Here is a 26711-nt window from a genome sequence, read left to right as displayed (position 1 = left end):
ATATATATTTAAAAAAAAACTGTTAACCATAAGCAATCTTAAATCTGTTTTCAAGAAAGGCACAATGTTTCACATGGAAGAGACTTTAGCTATTATCCTGTTTTAAACCCCCTTTTTTACTGATGAAGAAATCCAAGCCTAAAAAGAAGTAACTTTACTTGCTTGACATCCTAGGCCAAAAGGGAGTGGGTGGAAAATTAGAGGAGAATCAAGAATGTGCAGTGCCAGCAGAAGCTGAGCCAGAGAAAACCTCAAGAATAGATAAAACCAGTATATGAAAGACTAAAGAGACTGAAGAAGAGAGATGATAAAAACATAGTCTTTGGGTTTAGCGAGGTGGAGATCACTTGTGAACTCAAAAGAGCTAAGTGGGCAGACCAGTGAAAACTGAAATAGATTGTAAAAATAGGAGCAGAATGGAGGCAACTCACAAATCGCAGATTTGAAATTTTGAAGAAACAAAAAGAAGAACATGGCAAACAGAAGTATCAGGTTGAAACTCGTTTTATTTTTAAAAAATGAGAAGCTTCAAACATGTTTGTAAAAGGAAGAAGAGCAGCCTTGGGCTCCACATTTTCATATTTCTATCATTGAAAATAAAATATTGTAGAATTGATTACCTGCTCCAAACCCATACTACCTCCAAACTCAGCGAAATGCAACACCAAACCTGACAACGTCCAAGCTAATCTCGGTGCAGAAGGTAGCGCACTGGCCAAAAGTCAAGGGAGTCAAGTCTGCCTAGCAGTACGATAAAAAACTAACAGTGCTGTCATCTTTGACAAAAATGGGGGAAGGTGTTGACTACCTTCCCCCAAACCTAAAATTCACCCAAAAACCTTAACATTTCATTTGCTGTTTTCTCCAATAGTAAGTTTGAAACATGTTTTTGGAAAGATTTTTCAGGGAAGCCATCATGCATGTTTACTCCTCCTTGGAGCTAGTTAATTAGGAAAACCATCTTGTACTCCTATTAACTAGGCTAAATTTGGACTAGCGTGGAAATAAGGGCTTCCTTCAAATTATTAGCTTGGATTGAAAATCCTGACCAAGTTCTAGGTAGGCAATGCAGATGTCTGACAATTGATATTCTGGCTGGTGCTTGAATGAGTTATTCAGTTAGCTCCATGGGTGGTTAAGAGAATTAAAACTGTTATTGGTCGATACAAACCTGGCTATCAACATCATTCATATCCACGAGTGCTGCAGAGGCATAAGCAAGGGTATATACATCAGAACCCATCAAATGATGAAAACATTGTAGATTTGGAGCTGCACATGTCCTTAAATCTAGTATAATAAAATTACATCTTTGAATGATTACTTATTTAATTCTCAGCAGCTTTGTGTAACAGATACCATTATCTCCATACTACAGTTCAGGAATCTGAGCTTTACCGATGCTAAGAGACTTGCACGAGGTATTACAGTAGTCACATGGCAGGGTCGAGGTGTAAACCCAAGTCTCACTCCACATCGTTACACAAACTAGTAGTTTACCGTTTTAGTGTCTCTCCCCTTCCCTCTCTACTGGTTCTACATCATCTCCTCCCCATTGAAATCCTTTTCACTCTTTTCAACAATTTTATATCTTTGAGTTCTCTTCCCTACAGAAATCTTCTACCTTAATACAGTCAGCTATGGAGTCATATATACGACGATTAGACAGTATCATCTATTTTAAAGTAATTATACATTTTCTGTGTGGAAAGGGAAGTGTAAATTCTCTGTTAAAGGTGTTCTGGCATCAGTGAATACTAAGAGTAAGAGGAGACCTCTAAATGAAGGTTTTCAGGGGTTTGATGGCCCATCCCAGCCCCTGCGACATCTGGCCAGGTGAGTAGCACCTTTTCTGGCTAAGTGTAAAGCTGGCACTGGTGCCGCTACTAAGGCTGACTATGTTTAGACAAAAAGGAGCCCAGGCACGAGAGGAGGTAGGAAAAGATACCCTTTAAGGCAATTTTTATTTCTAAGATTCAAAGGGCTTATGATTTGACGACTCACAGGCGTGAGCAATTACCTAGTGGTATCAACTGGGAAAGATCAGGCCCAAAGGAAATCTACTTTCTGACTCTAGTGTTCTGAGTGGGTTGCTCAGAAACACTCTAAACAGATCAAATCTTTGCTTCATTGGGTCAAATCATCCTCTGAGTTTCCTTGTTCCAATAAGGAAACTCATCTTTCTCTAGGAAATTATTCAGGAGGCTGAAATAATAGAGTTAATGTTGTAAAGGCCTTCATAGGGGTTTTTCATATTTCAGAGAATGTGTGACCCAGAGAGACCATGGTGTGATACAGACAAAGCTGGGGCTGGAACCTGGGTTACCTGGCTCTTAGCCCAGGGTTCTGTTTAACATATCCTACCATCCAAATTCCTATTTTCACTTAGTTCATAGTAAGGCCAGGAAACTACAGCCACCTCCAGTCAATCCTTTCTCACTTTCTTTTTCTTCTAAACAACTTGAAACCTCAGTAAATCCCTAGGCTTGTGGTGCATAAATTTAATTAGAATTGTCTCCTCTTGTTTCCTTTCTCAGTTGAGCTGGCTTCTGAGCAGCTGGAGAAAGGCTGGACTTCAGTGGTGTTTTGTTTGTGTGGTGGCCCTGTTTGCTAGCAGGGAGAAGTGCTGAGTCTGGAGCCGGGGTTATTGTGTCCCAGCAGGCTCTTTATCCTGTTGATTGGTTCTGATAAGGGCTTTGCAAACCTTACCCTTTTTGGCCTTCTCTTGTTAAGACTGTGGAGTGGGGGCTGGGGATTTAGCGCAGTGGGTCTAAGTGCAAGGTCCAGAGTTTGACCCCCCAGTAACAAACAAACAAACAAAAAAGACTATGGAGTTTACCAGTGCACAGCCCTAAGATGGTTGACCTAATGGCTAGCACCCTATTTTCTGCTCTCAACCCAGGGCTTTTCTCCTGCTCACTGCCTCTGCTTGATTTGCTCGAATCACCTTAGTCTTAGTGGTAGTGATACGTGCATTTAGGCAAGTTCCACTATCCACTGAGATAGACCACTGTTTCTAACTTGCACAGCATTTTGAGCAAAGAAAACTTTGTATGAATCTGAAAACACTAGCTTAATTCCCAACAGATTGGAATCTGTGGCCTTCCAGCACAATACAGAATGCTATATGGTGACTAAAAGTAAAGGTTTCAAAGGAAATCTGTGTTTCTTTCTATTTCTATCGCTTACTAATTGTGTGACCTTGGACAAGTGGCTTAACTTTTTTATGCCCCAGCTTCTTCATCTGTGAAAGTGGTTCAAGTTATAGGATTTTTTTTGATGACTGAAAGAATAAATATAAATCATTTAGAAGGTTGCCTAGTGTATAAGAAGCACTGAATTAGCTCTTCTTATCCCAATGCTATTCCTAAAAGTATCTACAAAGCAGTCACAAGAAGACTGAATGAAAGATGTAGTCATCTGCCATTGATCAGAACTGCCATTCTGTTGGTCTCTAGAAAATTTTGCAAGTTAGGATATTGAGATGATTTCCCCTATTAGGGGTGTTAACATCACTGTGGCCCTTCCTTTCCTAAATTGAAGTTAAACCTTTGTCTTATATAGCTGATCTTGCAGACGCATATATTTTCCCCAAAGAGAGAAGCATTCCTGTGCTGTAGCAGAAATGAATACTGTGCTGAGCACATAGAAAGTGAAGGGCCCTTGTAAATAAAGTAGCAAATTAGCAATGATTTTACCAGCAGTTTTAAAACAAATGGATTGAAAGAGATTTCAATAAGTACATGCCTAACTTAGAGCTGCACTTGAAGCATTTAGTAAACGTGTCATTTCAGTATTGAAAACAGCATCTAATCAAAGCATGTTTATAATTAGGCATCACATGTAATATCTCTCAAAATTGTGTTCCACCAGGTGAGATGCCATTCCCTGGAACACTGAAATCAACTGTTTGTTAGGCCTTTGTTATTATTAAAAAGAACCGGTTGAGGATACCAAGAGAGACTCAGGTAAATGGAGGAAGTGCTTTATTTTAAATTAGAGAGAGAAACTAACCCTACACACAATATGAGTAGCTTGTATGGAGAACACTGTGCCAGTAAAACCTGCCTCAAAAGGTATGACTCTATATTAATTTAAATCAGACAGACATTGGCACTGCGTTCTTCTATTTTTCATTAACATTTTGATTTAGAACAACAGATTGCTGCAGTGAGGGGACAAGAATGGCAGCCAGTGAGCCATCTGCTGAACATCTCACTGACGACTCCACTAGTGAAAGAAGCTGGTGACTATGGAGTGTATGCAAGAGAGACACACACCATTAGCTAAGTGACAGGATGAAAGATGGAAACTTTGCTGGGTCAGAGGAGACAGAGATGGAAAAGGCAAAGCAGAGCCCATTCTGATTGGAATTTGAAAAGATCCAAATACTCGCAGCAGGCCAATAGGCTGGCAATCTATAGAGGGTTTGCCTGTAGAGTTTTTCTTTTCCCCTGCGAAATTACAGGTGGGATAAAGAGAAGGGAAGTGACAGGCTAAACACACAGTAATTTGCTATGTGTCTCACATGGAATACATTTTCTAGATCAGTGAAGATTTACCTCTTTAGACAAACACATGAGATAGAAATCTTTCTGCCTTTTTCTCACAGTAAAACAGTGGCATATCAAGGTGGGGGTGGAGGCTAGTGGTATGCCCAGGTGCAAACAGTAAGAGCATGTATTGTGTGTGGAGAATTTAAAGGCACCAACGCAACCTCTAAAAGTCAGCTTTTCTATTAGCACTATGCACAAGCATTTCTAAACAGTGTGAGTGGAAAAATACTCCTTGCAGCTGGGATAGATCTCTCCTTTCTCCCCTTCCTGTGATACACCAGTGTAGTAGAATACACCCAATTCCGTTTGCTATTGATGGTCTGGTCTATACAGGGAATTCCAATTCCACTGCTGAGTTTGTGGTTTGTGAGGCTATTTGAACTTTTAGATCTATTTGCTCCTACAATAAATAGCCTTGGACTGCTGGATTTCTATAGTTGGTGATCTTGTGCGCCATTCCTCAACTGTCAACTGTCACATTTTAGTATATCTGCTTTTAGGAGCTCCCCATTTCGCATATGCTATCTTGGTAACCTAGAAAGTATTGAGCATTGTCAGCCACGGTGAGTGAAGTGATAGAAGGCTATGAAAATAGAAGATTAAAAGCACAGTAATCTGTGTCTTCTGCATAATAAGGCGTGGAGGTGTGTGATACGTTTCAGAAAGTTTTTCTTCAAAAATGGTTAAAATAAAAATAGCACATGCACTGCTGAAAGACATGTGTCTCGACACTCTGGAAAATTACCTTAGATGGAGCCATTCGTTCCCTTATAAAGCTAGTTAAATGGAAACGCTATGGTGAGCAGAAAGAGCACAAGATTAGATTTAGGTTTGGGTCCCATACCTGCCACTTACTGCCGACAGTACTCTACATTCTCTGAGCCTATTTCTTTCACTATCAAATGAATGTAATAATAGCATCTGCCTTGACTACTTTATTGCATAACAGATTTTAAACCAGCCTTCGTTTATGGATCTTGAATGATCCCCCAAGGCACTTGTGGTAAATGTTTGGTTGCCAGCCTGTGCCTGTTGGGAGATGGTGGGATTTAGGTCACTGGGGACATCCCCTTGAAGGAGTTATTGGGACTCTGGCACCTTCTTTCCCTTGCTTATCAGCTACCACGAGGTGAGCAGCTTTGCTGTACCACACCTTCCCTGCCATGTTGCTGCCTCTCACCAAGGGTCCCAGAGCGGTAAAGCCAGTCTACCATATGCTGAAACCCCGAAACTGCGAATCAAAATAAATCTTTCCTCCTTACAAGTTGATTTTTTTTAGATATTTGGTTATAGTAATGCAAATTTGTCTAACATAGCAATGCAACCTGCATAGTGCCAGTAGTAAGTGCAGGCCATTTCCCTCTCGCCCTCTGCAACCCTGGATCTGATTTCTATCTCTTTATTTTTTTTTTTACTTGATCCATTAAACTCTTACAGCATATTCATGCTCATGAATATATCTCAATTAATCACTGGGACCTTTCTTTCAAACATTGAGAGCTTCTCAGGAAGAAAAGCCAAAAAGAAAGAAAAAAAAAACATTTTGTTCAGGAATCCCACGTAAGAGAGGTATGGGGGTTTCTAGGCCGAAATTGACACTTTTGATAATGGCCAACTGGAAGTAGAGTAAGAGAAGTTGATTCTTCATAATATATTTTCCCAGCTCTTCCTCAAAAACCACACCCACAGAGCAGAACACAGGATTTGAGGAATAAATTAATGATCATCTATTCACATGTCTTGCAATTCCATCGACTTTGATTCTGCCTCATCTCAGCTTCGTGTTTTTTATTTTTATCTCCACATGAAAGTTCTCCTTACCTCTAAAATGGGTTTGGATTCACCCTGAGATATTCTAGATGAGCATCCAGTGTGAGCTTTTCCCTTTGCTTTCCAGAAAAGGTTCTTACTTGATAAGAACCCAAGAAGGGGGAGGAGGAGGCGATCTCACTGGCCTTATTCTTATCTCACAGTTTAACTTTACACCTTGAGCAGAAGCTGTGAAATATTTTTCTCCACTGAGTTGATAAGCATATCAAGGAATCACTTTTGTGAACTTCCCTTTCTATCAGCTTCCTGGCAGGATCCCCATAGACTGAGCTGGCTTCACAGGAGGGGAAAGTAGCATTCATTTAAGCCTTCTGATTTGAAGGCTCACATAAATGCCACCTATACCAGATATAGTTCCCTTATTGATATGTGTAGTCCGAAATGTCCCTGGTAGATCCTAAACATGTCATTATCGGGACCAGGACATGAAAGCCCTGAGAAGCCAAATAATTTTCCTCTGTTTATAAGCTATGGCCTTCATACTGATTTACTAGTATTGATTTTAGGTCAACATCTACTTAGTGACCACCAGTAACAGATTTTACTATATTCCAGGCATTATGCTGAGCATCTGATGTGAATTTCTTCATTTAGTCCTGACAATCACCTCAGGAGGGAGGCAGTATTATGACCATTAATCCACTAATGAGGAAACCAAAGCAAAGAGTGCTTAGGTAATTTGCTGAAGTCCACATAGCTAAAGGTGGCAGGATCAGAATTCTAACCCGTCAGCTCTAGTTTTAAAATCGTTCCAATTTTAGTATATGTGCTGCCGAGGTGAGCACTCTAGTTTTAAAATCCACACAATGCTCCCTCTAATATTTGGAGCTCAAACTTGCCTACAGCACTGAACAAAATGGAGCCCCTATATCTACCTGCTTTCCAAGAAGTTGGGGTCTTGGGAGAAGGAGAAGAGGCCATGAGATATAAATTCCTGAGTTTGCGCCTTTGCTGTGGACTCTAGGCTTGAGGAGTCTGGGGCATCTCTCAAGCATCTGGAAGCCCCCAAGTTCCCGAATAAGGGACAGTAAGGAAAGTGGGAAATTCCCACTAACCCTCCAAGGAAATCCTGTGATATCATTGTAATTAAATGTAGTTGAAGCAATAAAGTACCTTGGAGGTCATCTAGTCTTACGTCCTAATTTTTCAAACAGAAAAAGACCTAGACAGGAGTAAGTCATGTATCTAGTTTGGAATAGCAAGGCAAGGGGTGTACATGGGGAGATTTATGGCTTTTTCTTCGATGACATATCGCTACCATAGGTGTGCAAGAATTTCACTCTGAGCCAGAGATTTTAATATTTCAATTTGAGCTAAACTACCCTAATTACTGCATTTGAATCTCCCCCTAGTTCAAGTGGAAAGCAAAAACACAGTCCTGAGACCATGGACTTCAGGATTTGCTGCGCTGAGGCTGTCAGAGGATCTGGTTGTCCTCACTGATTTTGAGCTCAGAGATTAAAAGTGTCTCCAAACAGCCTCATTTCCCCTAATAACCTGTCATTACCTTAGCAGCCATGAATGTATTGAACCTTCTCTGACAGTGTTTATATTTTCAGCTGGCACTAACACTGGTCTTAAAAGGTTCCGTATGTTTACTTCTCACAGTGTAAAGTAGCCTGACATTCATTTTCCTGAAATTTGTTCCTTTCAAGCTTCCGGGGGGGGGGAGGGCACTTGTAGCACAACAGGGCTTGATAAACAAGGTCATTTTCCCTTTCCTTCCACCTTGCTAGTTTCAGAGTTTGGCCACTTATTCCCAGTACAGGAGGCCTGATCTTGATTGGCCCCCACTTGGTGACTGTTTTAGACACAGCAGCCTGTGATCTCTATGGCATGATAGAGCACTCTAACTGCTTTGCCCAGTGCTTTGTGGCCAAGGCAGGAGTTCTCTCTGTGCAGAAGCTGTGGGGACAACTAGGAAAAGGTGAGCTGCCTCTGGGGACAGGGTCCCCTTCAGCTGAAGAGCAGAAAGGGGAACTTCAGATTTGGAGAAGGGGGTGAACCTGCATGGATGCTGTCCAAGCCCTGGTGGTAGCAGAAGGGAGCCAACCTTCTGGAGCTAAGAATAGTGAGACCTCATTTGGACTTGGTGCATTAACACATTTCATAGTACATTTCTTAAAGGGCTGCTGTGTGGAATGGCATTTTTAGTCACCTTTGGAGCCTGCTCTTGAAAAACTTTCTTGTTTCTTTTAAAATAAGCTTCTATGTGTTGAACTCGAAAAGGTTGTCAGGTGGAAGTGTTTGTGTGTTCTCATCTTAGCTAAAATAATGTAAAGATGAAAGTATCCAACACATGTATTTACAGAGTACCTGAAGGGATATAATTCAGGAGATGCAGTGATATCTGATCTGCCATTTGCAGCGTAGCCCTGGACCGACGTGGGCTGTATTTGTGCCAGGGTGAAATGAATAGGCCTCTGGCTATAATCAATCTACTCCACTCAAACAATTGGCAGTTGTATTATCAAGCAACTGGCAATGTCATCCGCTTTACTAAGTTTTCAAAAAAAACATAACTGAGCACTGACTGCAAGGATAAATATTAATAATCAAAGAAACACCATCTGTTGCAGTGGCCATTGCTGGGGACAACATAAGTCTTTAGGGAATCTGGCCAAGTCGGAGGGCATTCTCCCTACCTGGCTGGTCCCTCCCCTATCACTTCCCTGCTCCCTTACTCTCCCCTCCCCTGGAATGAGACTGATGTTTAAAAATATAGAACGATGACTATGTTTTCCTTATCCTTGCAATAAAACCCCAATTAATCGGCACCCACTACATGGACTTGGCAAATAACTAGATTTTTCTCTTTAGTTCTTTTTCAACAAAGGTCCGCTAATAAAATCCTGTAGTGGTTGCTTTAACTGTGTTTGTGAAATGCCTGACTTCTAGTTCTGTTTCTGTGAATGGCTCTGTGACTTTGAGCTCTTTCCTCTCTGAATCTCTTTTCTTATATGTCTGTCACATTAACATGTTGGACCAGGTGGTCTCTAAGGTCCCTTATGTCTATATCAGTTTATATTTCTGACAACAGGGGTTTTATTTTGAAAACATCTTCTGAGACTCAGTATATTCAACCTAGTCTCCTGCACCATCTGTCTCCAGTCCTACTATCTGACAGTCATACATAACATCTAACTTATAGACTAAGCCGTCATATTTCATGATTTTCAAAACACCTTCACATTCATTATCTCACAACATCCCTGTAAGGTACACAGCTCAGGCATTATTTCCCCAATTTTGTAAATAAAGAGACTGAGCCTGAAACCAGTAAAATAGATCCTGCAAGGTCACAGGTTTAAATAATAGCAGAGATGGAAGAAGTATGCAGGATTTCTTCAGATCTAATGCCTCTTCCCTTTGGCAAATATAACAGTGACAACTCATTTCTTAAGAGTTCACTATATGCCAAGTACATTCTATATATTTTATTATTTCTTTCTTTCCACAGCTTTACAAGGTGGATATTACTATTTTCTCTGTTCATCAGGAAGAAAAACTGAGGTATGGAGGGGTTAAATTGCTTATTCATGGCTGTACAACTAGAAAGAAATGGAGCCAGGAATTGAACCCAGGGAATATAACTCCCAAGCATAGCCATTACTTCTATACTGCTTGTCTTTAGCTATAATAATATGTACCATACAGAGGATGGAAGATCTGATTCTCTCTTCTGTTGCTCTGTCTGGTACAGGAATAATGATCATTTCAGAAAGGCCAAGGCAACTAAATGTGATAACGTATTTATGATGTATTGCTGTATTTAGAATTACTCTACAGTGTAAACATCATAGGAAATTTGAGGCTAATTGTAAAGCTCAGTGAACTGGGAATCCATCTAAATGATTAAAATTAGGAAATAGCTTTATGTATATGTATAAATATATGTAATATATAAGTACATGTATATAGGGTAATGTTATATATGTCCTATAGTAACCACGTGAAGCAATAATTTGCAAGTATTTAAAACTTTTTAAAGAAGATTTAAAGGGTCTAGAAAAATGATCAAGTATAATTCAAAGTAAAAAAAGCAGGATATAAATCTGAACAAATGGTAAAACCCAATGATCTTACTTTACCTGAGTAAGTTTTGATCTATTTGTGAAGTTTTTGATCACAATGATGAGGAAATAATCTTATGTTTTAGCTTCTATAATCATTAAAATGTTTTATATATTAAAAATTAAGTTGGTTGATATGACCTGTGCAGAAAAAGAGATTCTAGAAATTAGTAAAGTAAGAAAACTTTTGGTGTTGCCTTTGGAAAGCTTTCTGCTGGTATGGTTGCAAAGCATGGTAAAAAAGACCCTGCTATGGGAATCTGGCAGTCTAAATTCTCATCTTGCTTCCTAGTGGAGATTGTCATCTTTGACAAGTTTCTTCTTTCTTTGTTCATCCACAAAATAAAGAAGTTGGACTATAACTACTTGATTTATCTCCAAAAGTCTGTAATCTACACTGGACTTCCAGAATTTGTTTTGATCATTCCTTATTACAAATCAGATGATTGTAAAATGATGACAGGCTAACACTGGGAACACTATATGGAAGTTAGCATTAACCACGGCCCCTGAAACTCCTACTTTCCTGCATTTCCAGTTCATGTGCTATGGATTTATTCTTCTCTGCTACCTGTTTGAAGTTGACAGGGTTGCCATTTAAAATTCACAGGGTTGTACAGCAGTGAAAGCTAAGAGATAAAGGATTATGATGGGAAGACACCTTAGAGAAATGTCAAGAGTTAGAAAATCTATATTGTAATCTCAGTTCAGCTAGCAGCTAGCTCTGTGGTCTTGCGTAGACCGTGAACCTCTCTGTTCCTTAATTTCCTCATCTGAAAAAAAAAAATCCAGGAATGATCCACAAGAAAACACAGCAGCACGCTTGGATAGAAATGAGAAGAGGGGGTGATGCTGGTAGAGTATGGATGCACTGGGGTACAAAAGAAAAAGATTTTGCCTGCTGGAGAGAACATGCTGTTAGAGCAGCCCTGGAGTACAGAGGAAGTGCGGGGAGGAAAAAGTATCTGTATCACCTGGTGGTCCCCACCAGGATCTTTTCTGGTTAATCTATGCTTGTGGAATCAGCTAGTTAACCTTTGCTCTGGAGAGAATGGAGAATGAAATGCTGGAAAATCTCATTAGCGAAATTTCTCTTTTAACCTTTTCCATGTCTCTTTTCATTTCTATTTTCAGCATGACTTAAGCAAGCACCATCAAAAGTAGAAAACCCACCCACTCAAATGGATACTCTCTAAACTTCAACCACACTTCACCCTCTATTGTAGAACTCAGAAAAATCATAGCTGGGAAAGCTCACTTGGCATCCATTTTTCTTGACTGAGTGAATACACTGTCCCACTTTAAACATATGAACACATTTCTTTACATTGGAAGAAAGAGTGTTCATTCCTTTAAGCCAGCAAGTGTCAAGGTTGTCATGTTACTGTCCACACTGAATGGGTAGTAATACAATCATATCTAGTTCAGAGAAAAAAAATCAGAAAAGATCATAACTTTCTAGACAATTCCATTTAATGGGGGAATGAGTAGACTTAGTGGTGTGTGTATACTTCTAGGTTATTCTCATTAATTATTTTATTTTTTCCATTTTTTGCCTCAAGTCATATTTCTTATCTTCAAGGTAACATTGTAAGTATTCAAGCATTACTCCATCCAGTTTATTTACAATTGAAAGTTCACAGAGGGTACAGATTGGTTTGGAGGGGTTTGGGGAATGGTCAGATATAAGAGATTCTTCTACAGCTTAATATTGAGTAATTCTATTATTCTCCGTCATTTACCAGCCACCTCACTACTCTGTGATTGTAATAGCTACCATTTATTCAATATTTACTACCTGCCAAAAAACATTATAAATGTTTCATACGGATGATCTCATTTAGTCTTCACAATGACTTTGTAAGGTAGTTGCTATTATATTTATTCTCATTTGACAGATGAGAACGTGATGCTCAGAAAGTTAAATAATCCATGTAAGGTTGTATGGCTAGTGAGAAGGCCAAGAATGAAATGCAGGATTTGCAGTCCAGTCTACAGGCATTCTTTGCCATTAAGTTGCTCCCCAACTCAGTAGGAGAAACAACAAACAACCTTCCACTAGATAAGAGTCAAACAACCCTTTGTATCAGAATGGGAGATGTAAAACCCAAGGGCCAGGAGTAAGCATAGAAAAACTGGGAATTTTAAGAAAAAATTTTTATGGAGGGGGAAGCACAACTTTCCCCATTATTTTCCTCTTTTCATGTTTTATAGATCTATAAGTTTTGAAAGGAAGAATTAGGGACATTAAGATTTGGGTCTAGCAGAAACAAGGACAAAGGATACCATTAGTAGTTCTTGCATGAACTAAACTCTTTAAGAGGTTGTAATATTTAGTTGAGGGGTTGACTAGACCCAGAGGTATGCCAAAAGTGGGTCTTTGTTTAGTTTTAACCATTTAGATGGCAAGAAATGGAAAGAATCATCAACTACTCTCACTAAGAAGTGAATCAAGCCAGGGGAAAGTGTAAGCAATACATATAGTGCGCCAGAGAATAGGAAATATGGAACACTGCTCTTTTCAGTTTCCTGGGTTCTTTTTAATTTTTGTTTTGTTTTGTTTTTTTGAGACAGGGTCTCACTATGTAGTTGAGACTGACATGGAACTCACTATGTAGCCCAGGCTGATCTCGAACTCACAGTGATCCTCCTGCCTCAGCCTCCCAACTGCTGGGATTACAGGAGTGTGCCACCATGCCTGGCATTGTTTCCTGGGTTCTTGACTCCAGAGTCCAAGAAGAAAGCTCACCCATTAATGGCCCTGTACTACCCAAGGAAAGGAAAGGAAATGGCTTCCACAAGGGAGGCTCTGGCAAGTTCTTTCTGCTTTTTCTGGTGCTCTTTGGTGTTATTCTTTGCTCGTTTCCAAGAGAAGCTCCATGCCTGACTACAAAGACAGTTCCCTGGGTGCTTGGCCAAAATGTTTTTTTTCAGAATCAACTTTCAGAGGATAAGTGAATGTGTCCTGGGCCTTTTGGAAGTCAGAGTGTGCACTGTTTATATAATGAATTGTCACAGAAGAACAGACAGATGACTCATTTTTGTGATTGGAAGTAGATCGAATTAGAGATAAAGACAGTGTCTTGGGGAAAGAAGACTCTAGGTCTCCTCTTGAACACATTAGCTCCTAGACTGTGTGTCATAGAGCTTCTGACTCTTAAAGTATCTGAGTAGTTGCCACCGTCAAGAGGTAAACTGGTGGGCACACCTGGGTGCATGGGTGAGAAAATGTCCCAGGTTAGGCTGGTAGGCCGGTTATCTAAAGAGGCGTTATGAGGGTTTTTGGATTTGATGAAGGACTGAGAGCTGTAGATAGCCTCAGAGAACAGCTGTTCAGAAAGGAGGTCTATAGTAATAAGGGATTTTATTTTTCAGATGAAATTGGGCTTCTGTTGTTACGAAAAAGCTCAAAAGATTTTGATGATGATGATTCACTGTGTAATTTATATGTGTTTTATGTGAATTTACTTCATTTGAAACTCTCAATAATGCTATGAGGTAAGAATTATTCCCAGTTTATCATTGGGAAATCTGAGGAACAATGAAGTTAAATAACTTGTGCAAGGTATCAGTTTTTGGAGTAGAAGAATTGACATTAGCAACAATAAGTCATCATCACTAGAAATGCTATATCTACTGGTTTCATAGATTTGATATTTTCATCATAGTTTTATAAAGGCAGAGACTATATGAAGAGAAATTTCTATGATCTTTCCTCCATGAGATGATAAAGAATAGGACTGGAATTAATAACAGGTTGTCAAAAATGAAAGTCTCAGAGAACATGTAGAAGAACCGCTCCACTTTGCAAATGATAAAAACTAAAACCAGGAAGCAGAGAGAATTGTTCATGGTCAGCCAGGTAGTTGATATTAGAGCTGAGACTAAAACCCAGATCTCTTAGTCTCTAGCGCATTGCCCATTCACTCCTGTTTCTCTTATAGCTTTTTACTTCTTCTGAAGACCATAGAAATATGGTATTCTAAAAGTTATAGGTTAGTCTTAATTTATACCCACAGCATGGTCAGTTAACCTCACCAGGAAACACAGAGTCCAAGAGTGATTATCTAGCATTTAAAAAATTCTAATCAAGAAGTGGTTCTACAAGCACACTAGGAGTTTATCTCTAGTGAGGTTTTGTTAATTAACATTAACTTTCTCATTGGACAAATTAGTAATGTTCAACATTTGTGGATTGGCTAGAACTGCGGTAGAGGTATTCCCAAACTAGCAGGAGGAACATGTAAGAATGCAATAAGCTCTACATTATTATCACTTAGAAATGGTGATTTCTAAGGGCTCTATTTGCACATTTACCAATGGGCAAACACTTATGGGGTTTTTGGTTTGTTGAATCCTACCACTAAAATGTTGTCTTATCTGCCTCAACTTTTATGCAAAGTCAATGTTGGAGTACCTAAAAGGAAAGGGAGCTGAACTTGATTGACCGTAAAGAACAGGCTGTCAAATTGTTTTATGCCAGCTTGCTATTATTTTAATAAGAAACAGAATTTTTTCTGAGGCTTTCTTTTATACTTGGCAATGAGGTTATGATGAAAATGCCTATAGCATTCATTCTAACTATGGCAGGCTACTGATATTGAACAAAAGGGTACCGATGGTTGTGAATGACGAAATTGGCTTAGGTCCGTTTACATTTCCAGACCACTAACTACACCTCTATTTTGGACCTGGTTCTAACGTTGGTGAACTGGTTCTTTCTTGGAGTGTATTGCAAGCTCCTACCTTCAGTGATTGTTGATGGATTCTTACTTGACCCAGTCCCTCCAAGTTTGGACCTACTGTTTGCAACATCAGATCTAGGCTTTTTTTTTTTTTTTTTGACAAAGCAGCCCCCATCAGAAGTACCTCTTTGGATTTGTTAAGCACTGTTCATGACAGTGAGCTGCACTATGACCTCGCTGTAGGCCTCAGTGTTGCTTCAGGGAAGATTAGTCAGAGTTGAGCTGGCACTCAGTCATGCAAGGTTACTCTATAAAGAGTGTGTCAATGCAGGGTCACAAGTGTGTGTCCAAAGAGAAATTATTCTACCATATTGAGAAACCATGATGGCATGCTCCAAGGAGAAATTCAAGCTTTTTTCCTCTGCTATTTTCAGTAGTTAAAATCACCAGTTAACAGAGCTTCCCTCAACCAGTAATTTGAGTTGCTAAAGGGAGTGTTGTGTAGCTTAGTGTGTAGTGTAACAAGCAGAAACTTGTACTCTCTACCGCCAATCACATCAGGTGCTATTGTGGATGTTTTGTTTGTTTCAAAACTTGCACTTCAATGTCTTCAGACAGGGATTTGCACTCCCTAGATGGCCACAGGCCCCATGCTTCCCTTTGATTGAATGCCTTGCCCAATTCTCACTTTTATGTAATCTATCTGGTCCCTCTACTCATAGGAGATGTCAACACTGATGGAAATTGAGTCAGACACTAGAGACAATAAATTCTCAGGTAGAATTTTGGCCCTACTGCTTATCCAGCTATGTGACTTTGACTGGGCAATTTAGACATTTTGTACCATCTCTGATTCATCTTTTATAAAATTGAAATGAGAGCTCCTCATTCCTGGCAATGTGATGACTCTATGAGATAAGACAAAATGCTTAGTATAGTAGCTTACACTTATTAGAGCTTCAATGAATTTTTCACCTCTTTTCAGCTTTTAGATATGTTGATTGCAAGGATGGGGAAGAGGGCAAAATGAGTACTATATGAACTGATTGCAATACATCTATTTTTAACAAATGGGTTGTCATTTGCCATGATATCTGGTTTATAGTATGGCTAAGGACCAGACACTGGCTTACAGCAAGGAAGGGAAGAAGCATTGTTAAAATAAAAATCATTCCTTTATCTCTACTTACCGTCTCAAGAAGCATTTTTGCTTTGTTTCCATGAGACACTGTGACTTGAGGCTAGTCCCTTTGTTCTTTTCAAGTCTTGAATTGCTAGACTAACAACCAAACTCACTAGTGTTTACACATGTCAACAACACCACACTTGCACAGAAAAGCAACATCCCTGGCGCAATACCTTGTACTTAGTAGTTAATATTCAATCTGAATCAGCATATCTCTGTTTGTAGTACCAGGGCTTATTAAATTTGTAATTTACAAATTGAGTGCACTTTAGTAACATCTCTCAAGCTTATTAAAAAGGCTTTTCCTTATATTTTTCTGATTCATTACATCTGGGGTATGACCCAGGGATTCATATTTAATAAGCATCTCTTGTGATTTGGAGGCAAGTGGCCCAATTTGAGAAACACTATTTTGAACTAATCAACAAGTAGCTTTGGAAATTGCAATTAGATATAAAGATATTTAAGGATCTGTACCAAATTCTGGTTGACAATGAATGTTAGTGGCTTTTCTACCATACATTTACAAAGCTGTTCATCCATGCAGAGATCTATACCAAAATGTCTGTATATGTACTTACCCTTCTACAGACTGGGCCTGATCCCTTCCTGTCTCATCCATTGCTGGCAGCCTAACTCTTTTTCTGGGTAGCTACAAAGTTGGAAACCCTAGTTGCAATGAATAATTGGCAAGGTAGATCAGCAAATCATAGAAAATTGAAAGAAGAACATTTTTGATCACAACAATTTTTGAATGTTTGTTTTTAAAATATTTACTACCCTCTATCACAAACTGATTTTATTTCTGAAAATTCCTACAGTAACTGCAGAGAACAAAGGCTGCGATCACCTAGCAAAGGAAACAACCATGTTGCAGATGAGGCAGCAGAGCCTCTACCATCAGAAGTGTGTCAATTGATGAGACAAAAGCAACTAAAATAGTCTAAGTCTTCTGAGATCTTAGTGAATAAAGTATCAGAAGTTACCATGGAGAAAGTGAAATATTGAAAAGGGGTAAAGTATATTTTAGGGATCCTTTCTCATCCTCAAGGGTCTCCTGGTACTGACTGAAAGCCAGTCATCCATTCAGTGCCCCACTTTCTTGGGCAGAGTACTCATGCTGGATCACTTACCTGTCTTGAGTAGCCCCCCTCTGAGTATTCTGTGAGGTAAAAGTAGTAACCTGAACAAAGAATTCTGGTTGAAATATTAATGACTCACAAGGATTTCACTCATTCCCTTCTAGATAGCACACTTGCATTTTATCACAGGTTTTCAGCTCAGTAACTCAGTCGGATACATTTCTGTTATTTCAGACTAATGACAGACCGTTAGGCAGTAATGTTTTGGGGTACTGTGGCACCATTTTGCAGTCCTAAAATGACACTGGGTAATCTTTTAATGACACCCCTGGAACAGTCTTCATCTCAGATGTGTTAGACAGTGATACTCGTTCACTTCCATCTTATCCATGCATGCCTGGCACGAACCCTGAAAATGGAATCTTTTTTTAGGTTCTTATGAGACCAGATAGAATTTGAGTTGTGTTATATTTTGTGTTTAATTCTGTTTAGGAGAAATCACACAGATGAGGAACAGATATTACATGCCCTTTTCTGCCACGCTTTAACCCAGAGAAGGAAAGTAGAAAGGGAGTTAGAACCACAAGCTAACCTCAGATCTCTTGAGAAGGTTGCTTTTAAAAGGGTCACTTTGGGGTGTGGCAAGAAGCCAAGACACTATCATCCTGACTTATGAAGTACCTCTTCTCTCAGCCTGCCTTCTACCCCCTATCCATATCCTTACCAACTCCAACTTTAAGCAAATGCTCTTAGACACTTAATTGTGCCACCCACCTGGCTGAAGTGGACACAAGGTTTTGGAAATATGACAGAGACATCTGTGAGTTAGAAAAAGCCAAATGTGTCTCTTACAGAACTTTTTCTGGAAGGCAAAAGGATGCAAACGTGGCTAAAATCTTGTCTGAAAGAGCCTTTCCCTTGGTAATCAGTTTCCCAGCTCTGGCCTCTTTTTGCTATAAGTGTGGTTAAGGACCAGTAAGCACTGGCGCCACCCAGTAGCTTGCTAGAAATACAAAGTCTTGGGCTTCACAGCAGACCTATTCAACTGGAATCTTCATTTTAACAAGAACTTCAGGTGATTAGTTTGCAAATGAAAGGTCATGAAGTGCTATTCCACACTGAATTGCACACATAGGGTTAAAGGATCACTAACAGCTGTGTTTCCTCGCCTGGGTTTTATCCTTGCTCCTCTGCTTCCCTGAAATAAGGACAAATCACCCTGCCTTGAGGGTAATTGCTTAAGAAGCCAGTGACAGTTGGGAACTAAGAGGCAAGGAGGTCTTGAATGAAGGATGTAAACACTTCACTCATTAGTGCTTAAATGGAAATTCAGAAGAGAGTATGTTGGCTACTTCCATTGGGAGGGAGGCCAAGATATATGCTTGAGCCAATGAAAGGAAGGGATAGAAGAAGTCAGAAGGAGACATTTCTCAGCTAGGCTTCCAAGTACATGCAGAGCTATGATTTAGTGACAGTGAGAGGGATGTTGCTTCATAAAACATGGCATTCCATATGCCATCGCAGAGATCAGTTGAGATCCGGCTTTCCTACCACTGTTTTCCTCTTCTGTGATGTTCCTCCTGTGCAGTGCATCTCTTGTCAGCACTCACATAGGCAATTTTAGACCCCACAATGGCCTTTGTAATAAAATAAATCCCTATGAATGTTTGCTGCTTCCCAAATTACCCTAAAGGCTGTAGGTTTAACATGGAGAAGTTGAGCTTGTTGGCATTACGTGTACTTACATTCAACCTACTATGTGCAGCTAGCTTTTTATTTTAGCTCATAAAGTTTTTACCATGGCCAAAGTCAGCTGATTTTGGTTCGGTGAGAGTGAACAGCCACTCTCAGTACCATATTCAGAAATATGCCCATTTTTGTATTTTTCCTTGCAATCGAGACATTACGGTCCCTGTAGTCTCTGGTATTAGCTCCAAAGTTGTCAGTCTCAAAGGACAGGGAAATTCCTGAGATGGACGAAGAACAGGATGTTCAGATGAAAAAAGAGAATCAGGTTTGCAAATGTCCAGGAAAGGAAATAGTCCCTAAGTGTAGTGTGGATGGGCCAACAGAAGCAGGGGCAAGTCAGTGAGTAGGTGGTTAGGGACTAGCAAAACAGTATAAGCTGGACACACAGAGGGGGAGGAATAAATAATGACAGTAGCAGAGGAGGACAGATGTGAGGAGGGCAAATTCTGTCCATGCTAACCTTTTGCTAAGGAATGACTCCTATGGGGTGCAGCTGCCCTAGTTCAGGGCTGACCCCACACATAGGCCGTAGGTACTTGCAGCTCTGTTGCTACAGTCTAGACATTTACTGAGCAGCCCTTGAGGGGAGAAGGCTCTTTTTGTGTCTGCACATCTTCTGCAGTCCTCCTGAAGAAAGCTGGGGTATTAACTGTAACCTCCTGTGGCTGTTTCATCACATTAGACCAAAAGTAAGAGAGTCAAAGGAATAAAGTAAAAACCCACGTTTTTAAACAGAGCAGGTAAAATACACAGATGATTTTCTTGACCTTCACAAGTGATAGAAAGTTTTTTGAAAATTCTTTTAAATACATTTGCAGTTCCCATCTAAGAAATTCAAAGGTGAGTCATCTGGAGAAGAATGTTTATTTTACCCTCCCCTGAAGTTATGAATTCTATCTTGTAAAATTCTAGCCCTCTCTTAAAAATCTCTATTATCTGTTAATCCTTAAAACCAATTGTATAAAAATGATAAATCTCTCATCCATAAAGGAAGACATAACATGTTGGCAGCTTCATTTATTTTTCAATCTGTTAAAATGAAAACAACCAATCACCTTTGGCTACACATAACAATGGAATTTAAAGATATATTGGGAGCCAAAACATAATAAAAAATCTCAAAGACCCCACCCAGTATTCTCACTGAATCCTAGGGACAAGGAAGGGAAATGCAGAATTATGAAACAAGTTCTATAGAGGCAAGAGTAGGGGGATGTTGAAAATTAGTTTTATATTAGGTAAAAAAGTAAGAATTGTAGAAGAAGAGAAACTATGGCGTATTTTGCAGTAAGCACAGATAGAGAGAGCAAGATAATTCTCTTCTCTCTTTTCCCTCCAATACTTCTTTGGCCCCTCTTCCACTTAGCAAATCATTAGGAAGCCGCCTTGCACGGCAAGTAATACACTTTGCAGGAGGATAACCTTTACAGCCTAATGATTGTCATTCATTTTTATGGCCCAGATGAACAGCATCATCTCCCTACCTCCCCCTATAAAAAATACATTTAAAAAAATAAACCTTGTGAGAGGGGACTTAAATCTTTGACTGGCACCACTGAGGTGACCTCTTCATGCTTCAGTAGGCTAAGCCAGCTGGCCAGAGGGGCTGAGAAGTGAGCTAAGCCAATAAGCCTCCTGAAGACTAGCCAGGAAATAGAGGAGAGAGGGAGAGCAGCAAAGGTGCAAAGATGGGGGATGGAGGCGGAAGTGGATCCAGCCCAGACACCCTTTGGTATTCTAGGGTAGGAGTGTGATCCCAGGGTCTTCATCTGGCTCTGAGCTGAAACCGCAGAGGACAAGCACCCAAACCAAACCAAAGCAAAACAAAACCCACCACTACTGCACTACATGGAACCAAGGGAGACAATTTCCTTTCCAAATAGACCTAAATGGTTAAATGGATCCTGGCAATTAGAATAATTAGATAATTAGATTGTGACTCTGTAGACAAGAGAGGAAAACCTGTTTTGGCTAAGTACACTTGGTAGTGAAATGTGCTCAATTATAAATGCAGTGCATTCTCAGTAAGCAGGTATATTTCAAAGGACTTCAAAAAAAATAATAGAATAAAGATTTGCAGCTGATGGGCTAGGTAAAGCCAGTAAAAGGGATTTTGCCTGGGGCTCCATTAGAGCTTGTTCTCCTAAGTCTTACTCTCAGTCCCACCACTACCATTGCTCCTCCATCAACAGATTTTTATTTAAGCCAACATGTTTAAAGCATAATTCCATGGTGAATAACCTTTAAGGTTACATTTGCCTTTTCCCTGCTTCTTGCAAACAGTGCGTAATCTGTGAGCACATTTGTTGGCTGTAAAGGTGTACAACAGCAATTTTTGCAATGACAGTGTGGAGAAGGAATATGAGGTCTGTGTGCTAATGAGCTGACACTGCAGAGGCTGGGGCGGCGTAGTGTGGAGTGCACTACAAGTGCCCAGCAGCAAGACACAGGAGGGGACCTCAAGGGAATCAGCCGCGTTTCCTGAGGAATCAAGGCAGCCAGGCTACCAATGGGGCACAGTAGTCCCCTCATGGTTTTCACACCTCCCCCAAAGCTTGAAGACAATCAAATCTGCTTTTTAAAGAATAAATATGTAACTTACAACATGTGTGTATAACTGTTTTCATATACACTGATTTTGTGTGTGTATGAAGGTCTACGTATGTTTATGACTGCATGTATCCTGAATCCAGGATATTTACACCATCCTTCTCTCTGAATTTATTTAGTTAAATTGAAAAGCAAGGCAGCAAATTCTATTAATTCCTATGAAATGGGAACATGTGTTCTAAATCAGATGAGTCTCTTCGATAAACTTCAACTGACTTCTGAGTTTAGTTCCCAAATGAATTACCTTTCAAAGCCAGGGAGGCTTTTATTGGCCTCTGAAGGAACAGAATGAAGTTGGAGTCTGTCTGAAGCAAAGCTCTTGAGACTTGTGCAAAAAAATTGGTTGCTATTTTGTAAAGAAGAGTCTTTAAATAACTGATGCCTAGTATTCACTTTGAGGATGCCTTTTGAGTATATTGTGGGGGCTAAGGGGGAAAATGTAGAGGAAGACTCCCAGGAAGGGACACATACAGAAAACCTTAGCATTTCTTTATTCATTGTGTATCTGTTCACTTTCATACCTTGAAAGCATGTGTCTGCCTCAAAATTGAGTGTGCAAAAAAGATCATGAGAAGAGATCAATTTTTAGTGCTAGGGGAAGCTGAAACTGGGAATTCTGCATGTCAGCAGAGGAACCTTTCTTTAATTTTTTCCAGCCCACTTTATATTTAATCAGAGAGGAGATAGGACCAGATTTGTACTCCTCTGAGATTTCTTTACATTCTCCCCTAGTTTTACAGGGAAGAGCAGGCTAGAGGATGCAGGCGTTTTTTCTCTGCACAATTAAGCAGTCACTTGGAGGAATGGAATCTGAGGTCACCTGCCAGATTTCAGTATTTAACTAGTATGGTATGCCAATATCTGAAATATTTGATCTCTACTTTCATAGGTAAAAGAATAACCAAGGCCATTGGAAGACAGGAGACAAATCCAGGGCTTCCCTGGCCTCTTGAAATCACTGGTGTCTGCATCATTCTGATACTAAGCTACTAGCTAACAGCTGCCAGGAGACCACTTTGAGATCTGGCCCCCATTCAATGATTGTGACATTCAGACATGACTGTTTTAGGGACTAGAGAAGATAACAGCTTACTTCTGTGCTCTGGAGTCAGAACGTGCAACAGGCAGCTGGGTACACGTGATTGGTTTCTAGATTTTCTCCTATGTGGCATGTTTCTGTATGTGCATACACATGTATCTGGAATGACTAAGGGAAAAATCATTTTTTGAATTTTGTTTTTCTTGTAGCCCAGTGAGCCATAACCTTTCCGCCACACTCTCGAGCCTCTAACCATAGCCTAGCCTTGTAAATAGAAGTACTGTGGATTTAGAGTGAGGGATTTTATCAGTTACATTTCCTTTCTTATGGTTGTCCTTTATTGCCCTAGGAAGTAAGACATGAAGGCAAGTCAACACCATTACACTTATTACCTGTTCTTAACCTGAGATTTTCATATAGTAAGCATCATTTTTCAGTTGCTCCTTTGGGTAGGATTCCCGATGGCCCTACACTGGGAGGTGTCAATCTGGTTTGACCATAGAACTGGACCAAAAACCTTGGAAAACAAGCCACCTTGAGAAGCTAAATGGCTCTATTTTCCCGGTCCTCACCAGTGGAAAGACATTGAAGGGAGTTGAAATAAATATTATTCATTGTTAATAATAAACCCTGGTAATTTCATATACTTGGTTTTAAGTCTGTTGTGACTGGCATTTAGGAAGCTACATTTGAGATTCAGCCTCTTAATGAGAATACAGTGCTGCAGGATTAAGAGTCAGATGTGTGTTGTAAAGCAATAGAGACAGGCTGGGATTACCAAAATAAAACGCAAAGTATAGACAGACATTTTGTAACTTTCACACCTAGCTGGAATTAATAAATTTCTATTTTTGTCAATGTTGGAGAGCCAAAGAATGTCAAATACAGAGTATCTCAGAACATGTTCATAAAAGGATCTGTACCTTCAGCTAAAATTTTTGTAGAGCTGATAACTGTCATATTTTTTGCAAAGCCTTTCACTCCCATTCTTTTGATCCAAATCTTGAAATCCAAAGAACCTATGCTCTTGGGACCCTTTCAACAGTGTTTGGAAATTACATATCTTTTGAGACAGAGGACTTGAGCAAAGTCATATACAAAGTTGCACCTCACGAAACATAAATGATATTTCTACCTTGAAAGAAAAGCAAAACAAAACAACACAGAAGTCCCACACCACAGCAACTATAAAATCAAACCATGCTTTATGTTATCATTGGCCCCACTGTTCTTAAACTTTAAGTGAAATCAGTTTGAATGAAAAAATTTTGTCGTTTCTCATAAAACAGTCCATTCAGCTAAAGTGTTGTGTCCAGTGAGCTTTTAAGCCATTTTGGCTTAAAACTAGTATTACTTTTCAAAATGTCCCCTCTCCAGAGGGATAATCATGGGCACAATTGTAGATTTCAGAAGTGACTTTGTAGCCTATGAAATTCCTCATGTTGATATTCAGTTTTTCCTGCCCCAAGCTTCTCACAGCTGCCCAACCTCTTGTAAATTAGGAACTGTGTTGCTTGCCGTTAACAATGTGAAAGGGGCAGTGAACAATAGGAAGAAATACAGAACTTGCTTTTCAAATATTCACCCAAGCACTGTCTTTTTCCTCACTTAGAGTTTGCCAGGTTTCACCACTTGGAATCAGTTTGTAGTGTTATCAGTTCCTATCAGAGTTATCTGGGTAAGAAAGGTAATATTCTAGGACAGAAAGAGGCCAGGGAATCCAGCCTGATCTGTCCCTCAAGGTCACTTGTTTGCAGAATTTCTCATATCTGGTTCTTACTTACTACGCAATCATCAAATTCTGCTCATTCTTACTGGCGGGGCACTGGCTCTAACACCCGAGGAATGTACATCCTGCATGGACTCAATCAAGCAGCTGCTGTTGCTGCTTTCTCAAATTCTGTCTGAAGAAATTTCCCTGAATAACCATGCAATGTTTTTCTTTCTTGCTTTCTTTTCTCCTAGCAAAAATGAACAGATATAAATAAATAAATAAATAATAAATAAATAAATAAGGTGTGGGAGAGGGAATGCCATTTTAGCAGGGAGGAAAATGAAACTTTTACCTCACATGTCATTCACCGCAGAATTTTGCCCACTCCCTTCACCTTCCAGCGGAATACTCCCTAGTTGATTTATGCAACAGGAAACTAGGATTGACTAGAGCTCCTAACAATGTCTATTGATATCAGCACTCCCCAGCACACACCGACACCAGGAATTACAAGCAAAATGCAGATAAAGTCCCCAAGGTCCCAAAAGGGAGGAAAAGCAGATCTACTTACAAGCATTAGTCACAGAAAAACTATTGGAAGAATCCAAGTGATCTACGTGGTAATTCAAATGGAAAGGCTTCTCTGTGGTGTTCTGGTTGGTGTTGTATAACTGCACAGCAAAGCGGAAAGCGCTGTGCTCCTGCACTGTGTTTCTCATGAAAAGTCCACCTAGGAGCAAAAGGAACCGAGGTTTGTTGTGCGTCCCCTGACCCCAGAACGAGTTAGAAATCGGGAAACACATATCAGATAACCCCTCGATTTTATGGGGATGGACAATTGAGGGTTGATTTTCAAGTTGTACGTTTCTCAAGTCTCATGAACTTTGATTTCAGCCAGCAGAAACCCGGTTTCTCTAAACTGAACGGAAGATCTTAAAGAGAAGGGAGTAAAGGAAGAGGGGACCGCTTTAGGGTAGGAGGATAGAACCGAGAGCGAGAGCGGGACTCGATTCTTTCTTAGGCGGTAGCCTTTTTCCCCTTCCCGTATTCTACACCCACTCCCATCCCCACAGCTGTTTCATTTTTTTCTCAGGGGTAAAGGGATAGTTTTAGGGGGAATTTTGTTCATTCTCCTTGCTGCCCCATCCCATTCTCCATTAGTCAAGCTCTCAATCTCTCAGTACAGGAGACGAGTTCAGTAACCGCATCAATTCTAACTTCTAGACTTTTAAATACAGACAGAAACGGAGAACTCCCTTCCGGCTCCAGGCGGCTCCAGACGGACACAGCGGCAATTCATGAATTCCTGGTCTGCATGGCTTCAGCCACTCGCCCGCTTAGTGCTTTGGCTCACTCTCTTCTACCAAATCCGCCTCGGACCCTGGCCACTGCCAAGGTCTAGGGGATCTAAACTGAGTTCGACTTCCCTAACACTAGTCCGTCTTCCCGGAGCGGAGACTCGGGACAGGGCACCCTGGCCCGGGTAACGTGCTCTGGCGCGGCCAGACAGCCAGCATCACCCTGGGACAACTTCCAGCGGCTGCACGCACGCCATGGCAAAGTCCAGAGCAGCGAGCTAAAAGCCGCGACTCTTCGCCCCCTTGCAGCATCCCAACCTTCCGCCTGTCTCCCCCGTTCCTCTCAGCTCCGGGAAAACCAGGGAGTCCACCCGCGCCAGCCCCAGGAGACCCCTCTCCCGGCCCCGATGCTCCCCAGACTAGTCAGCTCCTTGGGACTCAGATCCCCGCGACCTCTGCCAGGTCCCCATACCCAGTCACCGTCCCCAGACCATGCAGGCACAAGGAACCGCGGCCGCAGTAGCCCCGCTAGGGCAGTGGTCTTAGATGGAGAAGAGCCTGCTCCACTGGCTGGCTCTCGGACGCTTACCTATGCTGATGGTGTTGGGGAATCCTCCGTGAGAATAGCCCAAAAGCCCCAGGACTAAAAAGAAGACCGCCTGGAGCACGCTTTGCCCCATTTTCTTCTGCTTGGCCATGTTATGCCTAAAACGAAGCTGACAAGAGCATGGGCGCAACTCGGGAGTCGTCAAAATAATAATAGAAAAAGAAAAAGATTCAGCCGGCTCTTACACCCCCTCCTCTCAACTTGCTCTCTCGCTCACTCTTCCTTCCACCCCACACTAGTCCTCCTCTGCCGCCTCCTCCTCGCTCTCTCTCTCCCTCCCTC

At 40.6% G+C, this 26711-nt stretch overlaps 1 protein-coding gene across 4 annotated transcripts in view; it reads right to left on the bottom strand.

Moving 5' to 3' along the window:
- The window catches only part of Gria3 (glutamate ionotropic receptor AMPA type subunit 3), a 301868-nt gene extending 275180 nt beyond the window's left edge, over positions 1-26688 (bottom strand). For all 4 annotated transcript variants that reach the window (XM_010614551.1, XM_033760083.1, XM_010614550.1 and 1 more), the window contains exons 1-2: positions 26412-26688; positions 25096-25254 (exon numbers count right to left, since the gene is read on the bottom strand). In XM_010614551.1, coding sequence (XP_010612853.1) covers positions 25096-25254; positions 26412-26520 — 268 coding nt within the window. In that variant the 5' untranslated portion in view covers positions 26521-26688. The remainder of the gene's footprint in view (positions 1-25095; positions 25255-26411) is intronic.
- Positions 26689-26711: the final 23 nt, after the last annotated feature.

The sequence above is a fragment of the Fukomys damarensis genome, unplaced genomic scaffold, assembly GCF_012274545.1.
Source record: "Fukomys damarensis isolate Sample0158 unplaced genomic scaffold, DMR_v1.0_HiC HiC_scaffold_39, whole genome shotgun sequence".
NCBI lineage: Eukaryota > Metazoa > Chordata > Mammalia > Rodentia > Bathyergidae > Fukomys > Fukomys damarensis.
The sequence above is the reverse complement of the archived record's forward strand: the minus strand, read 5'-3'. Positions and strand labels throughout refer to the sequence as shown.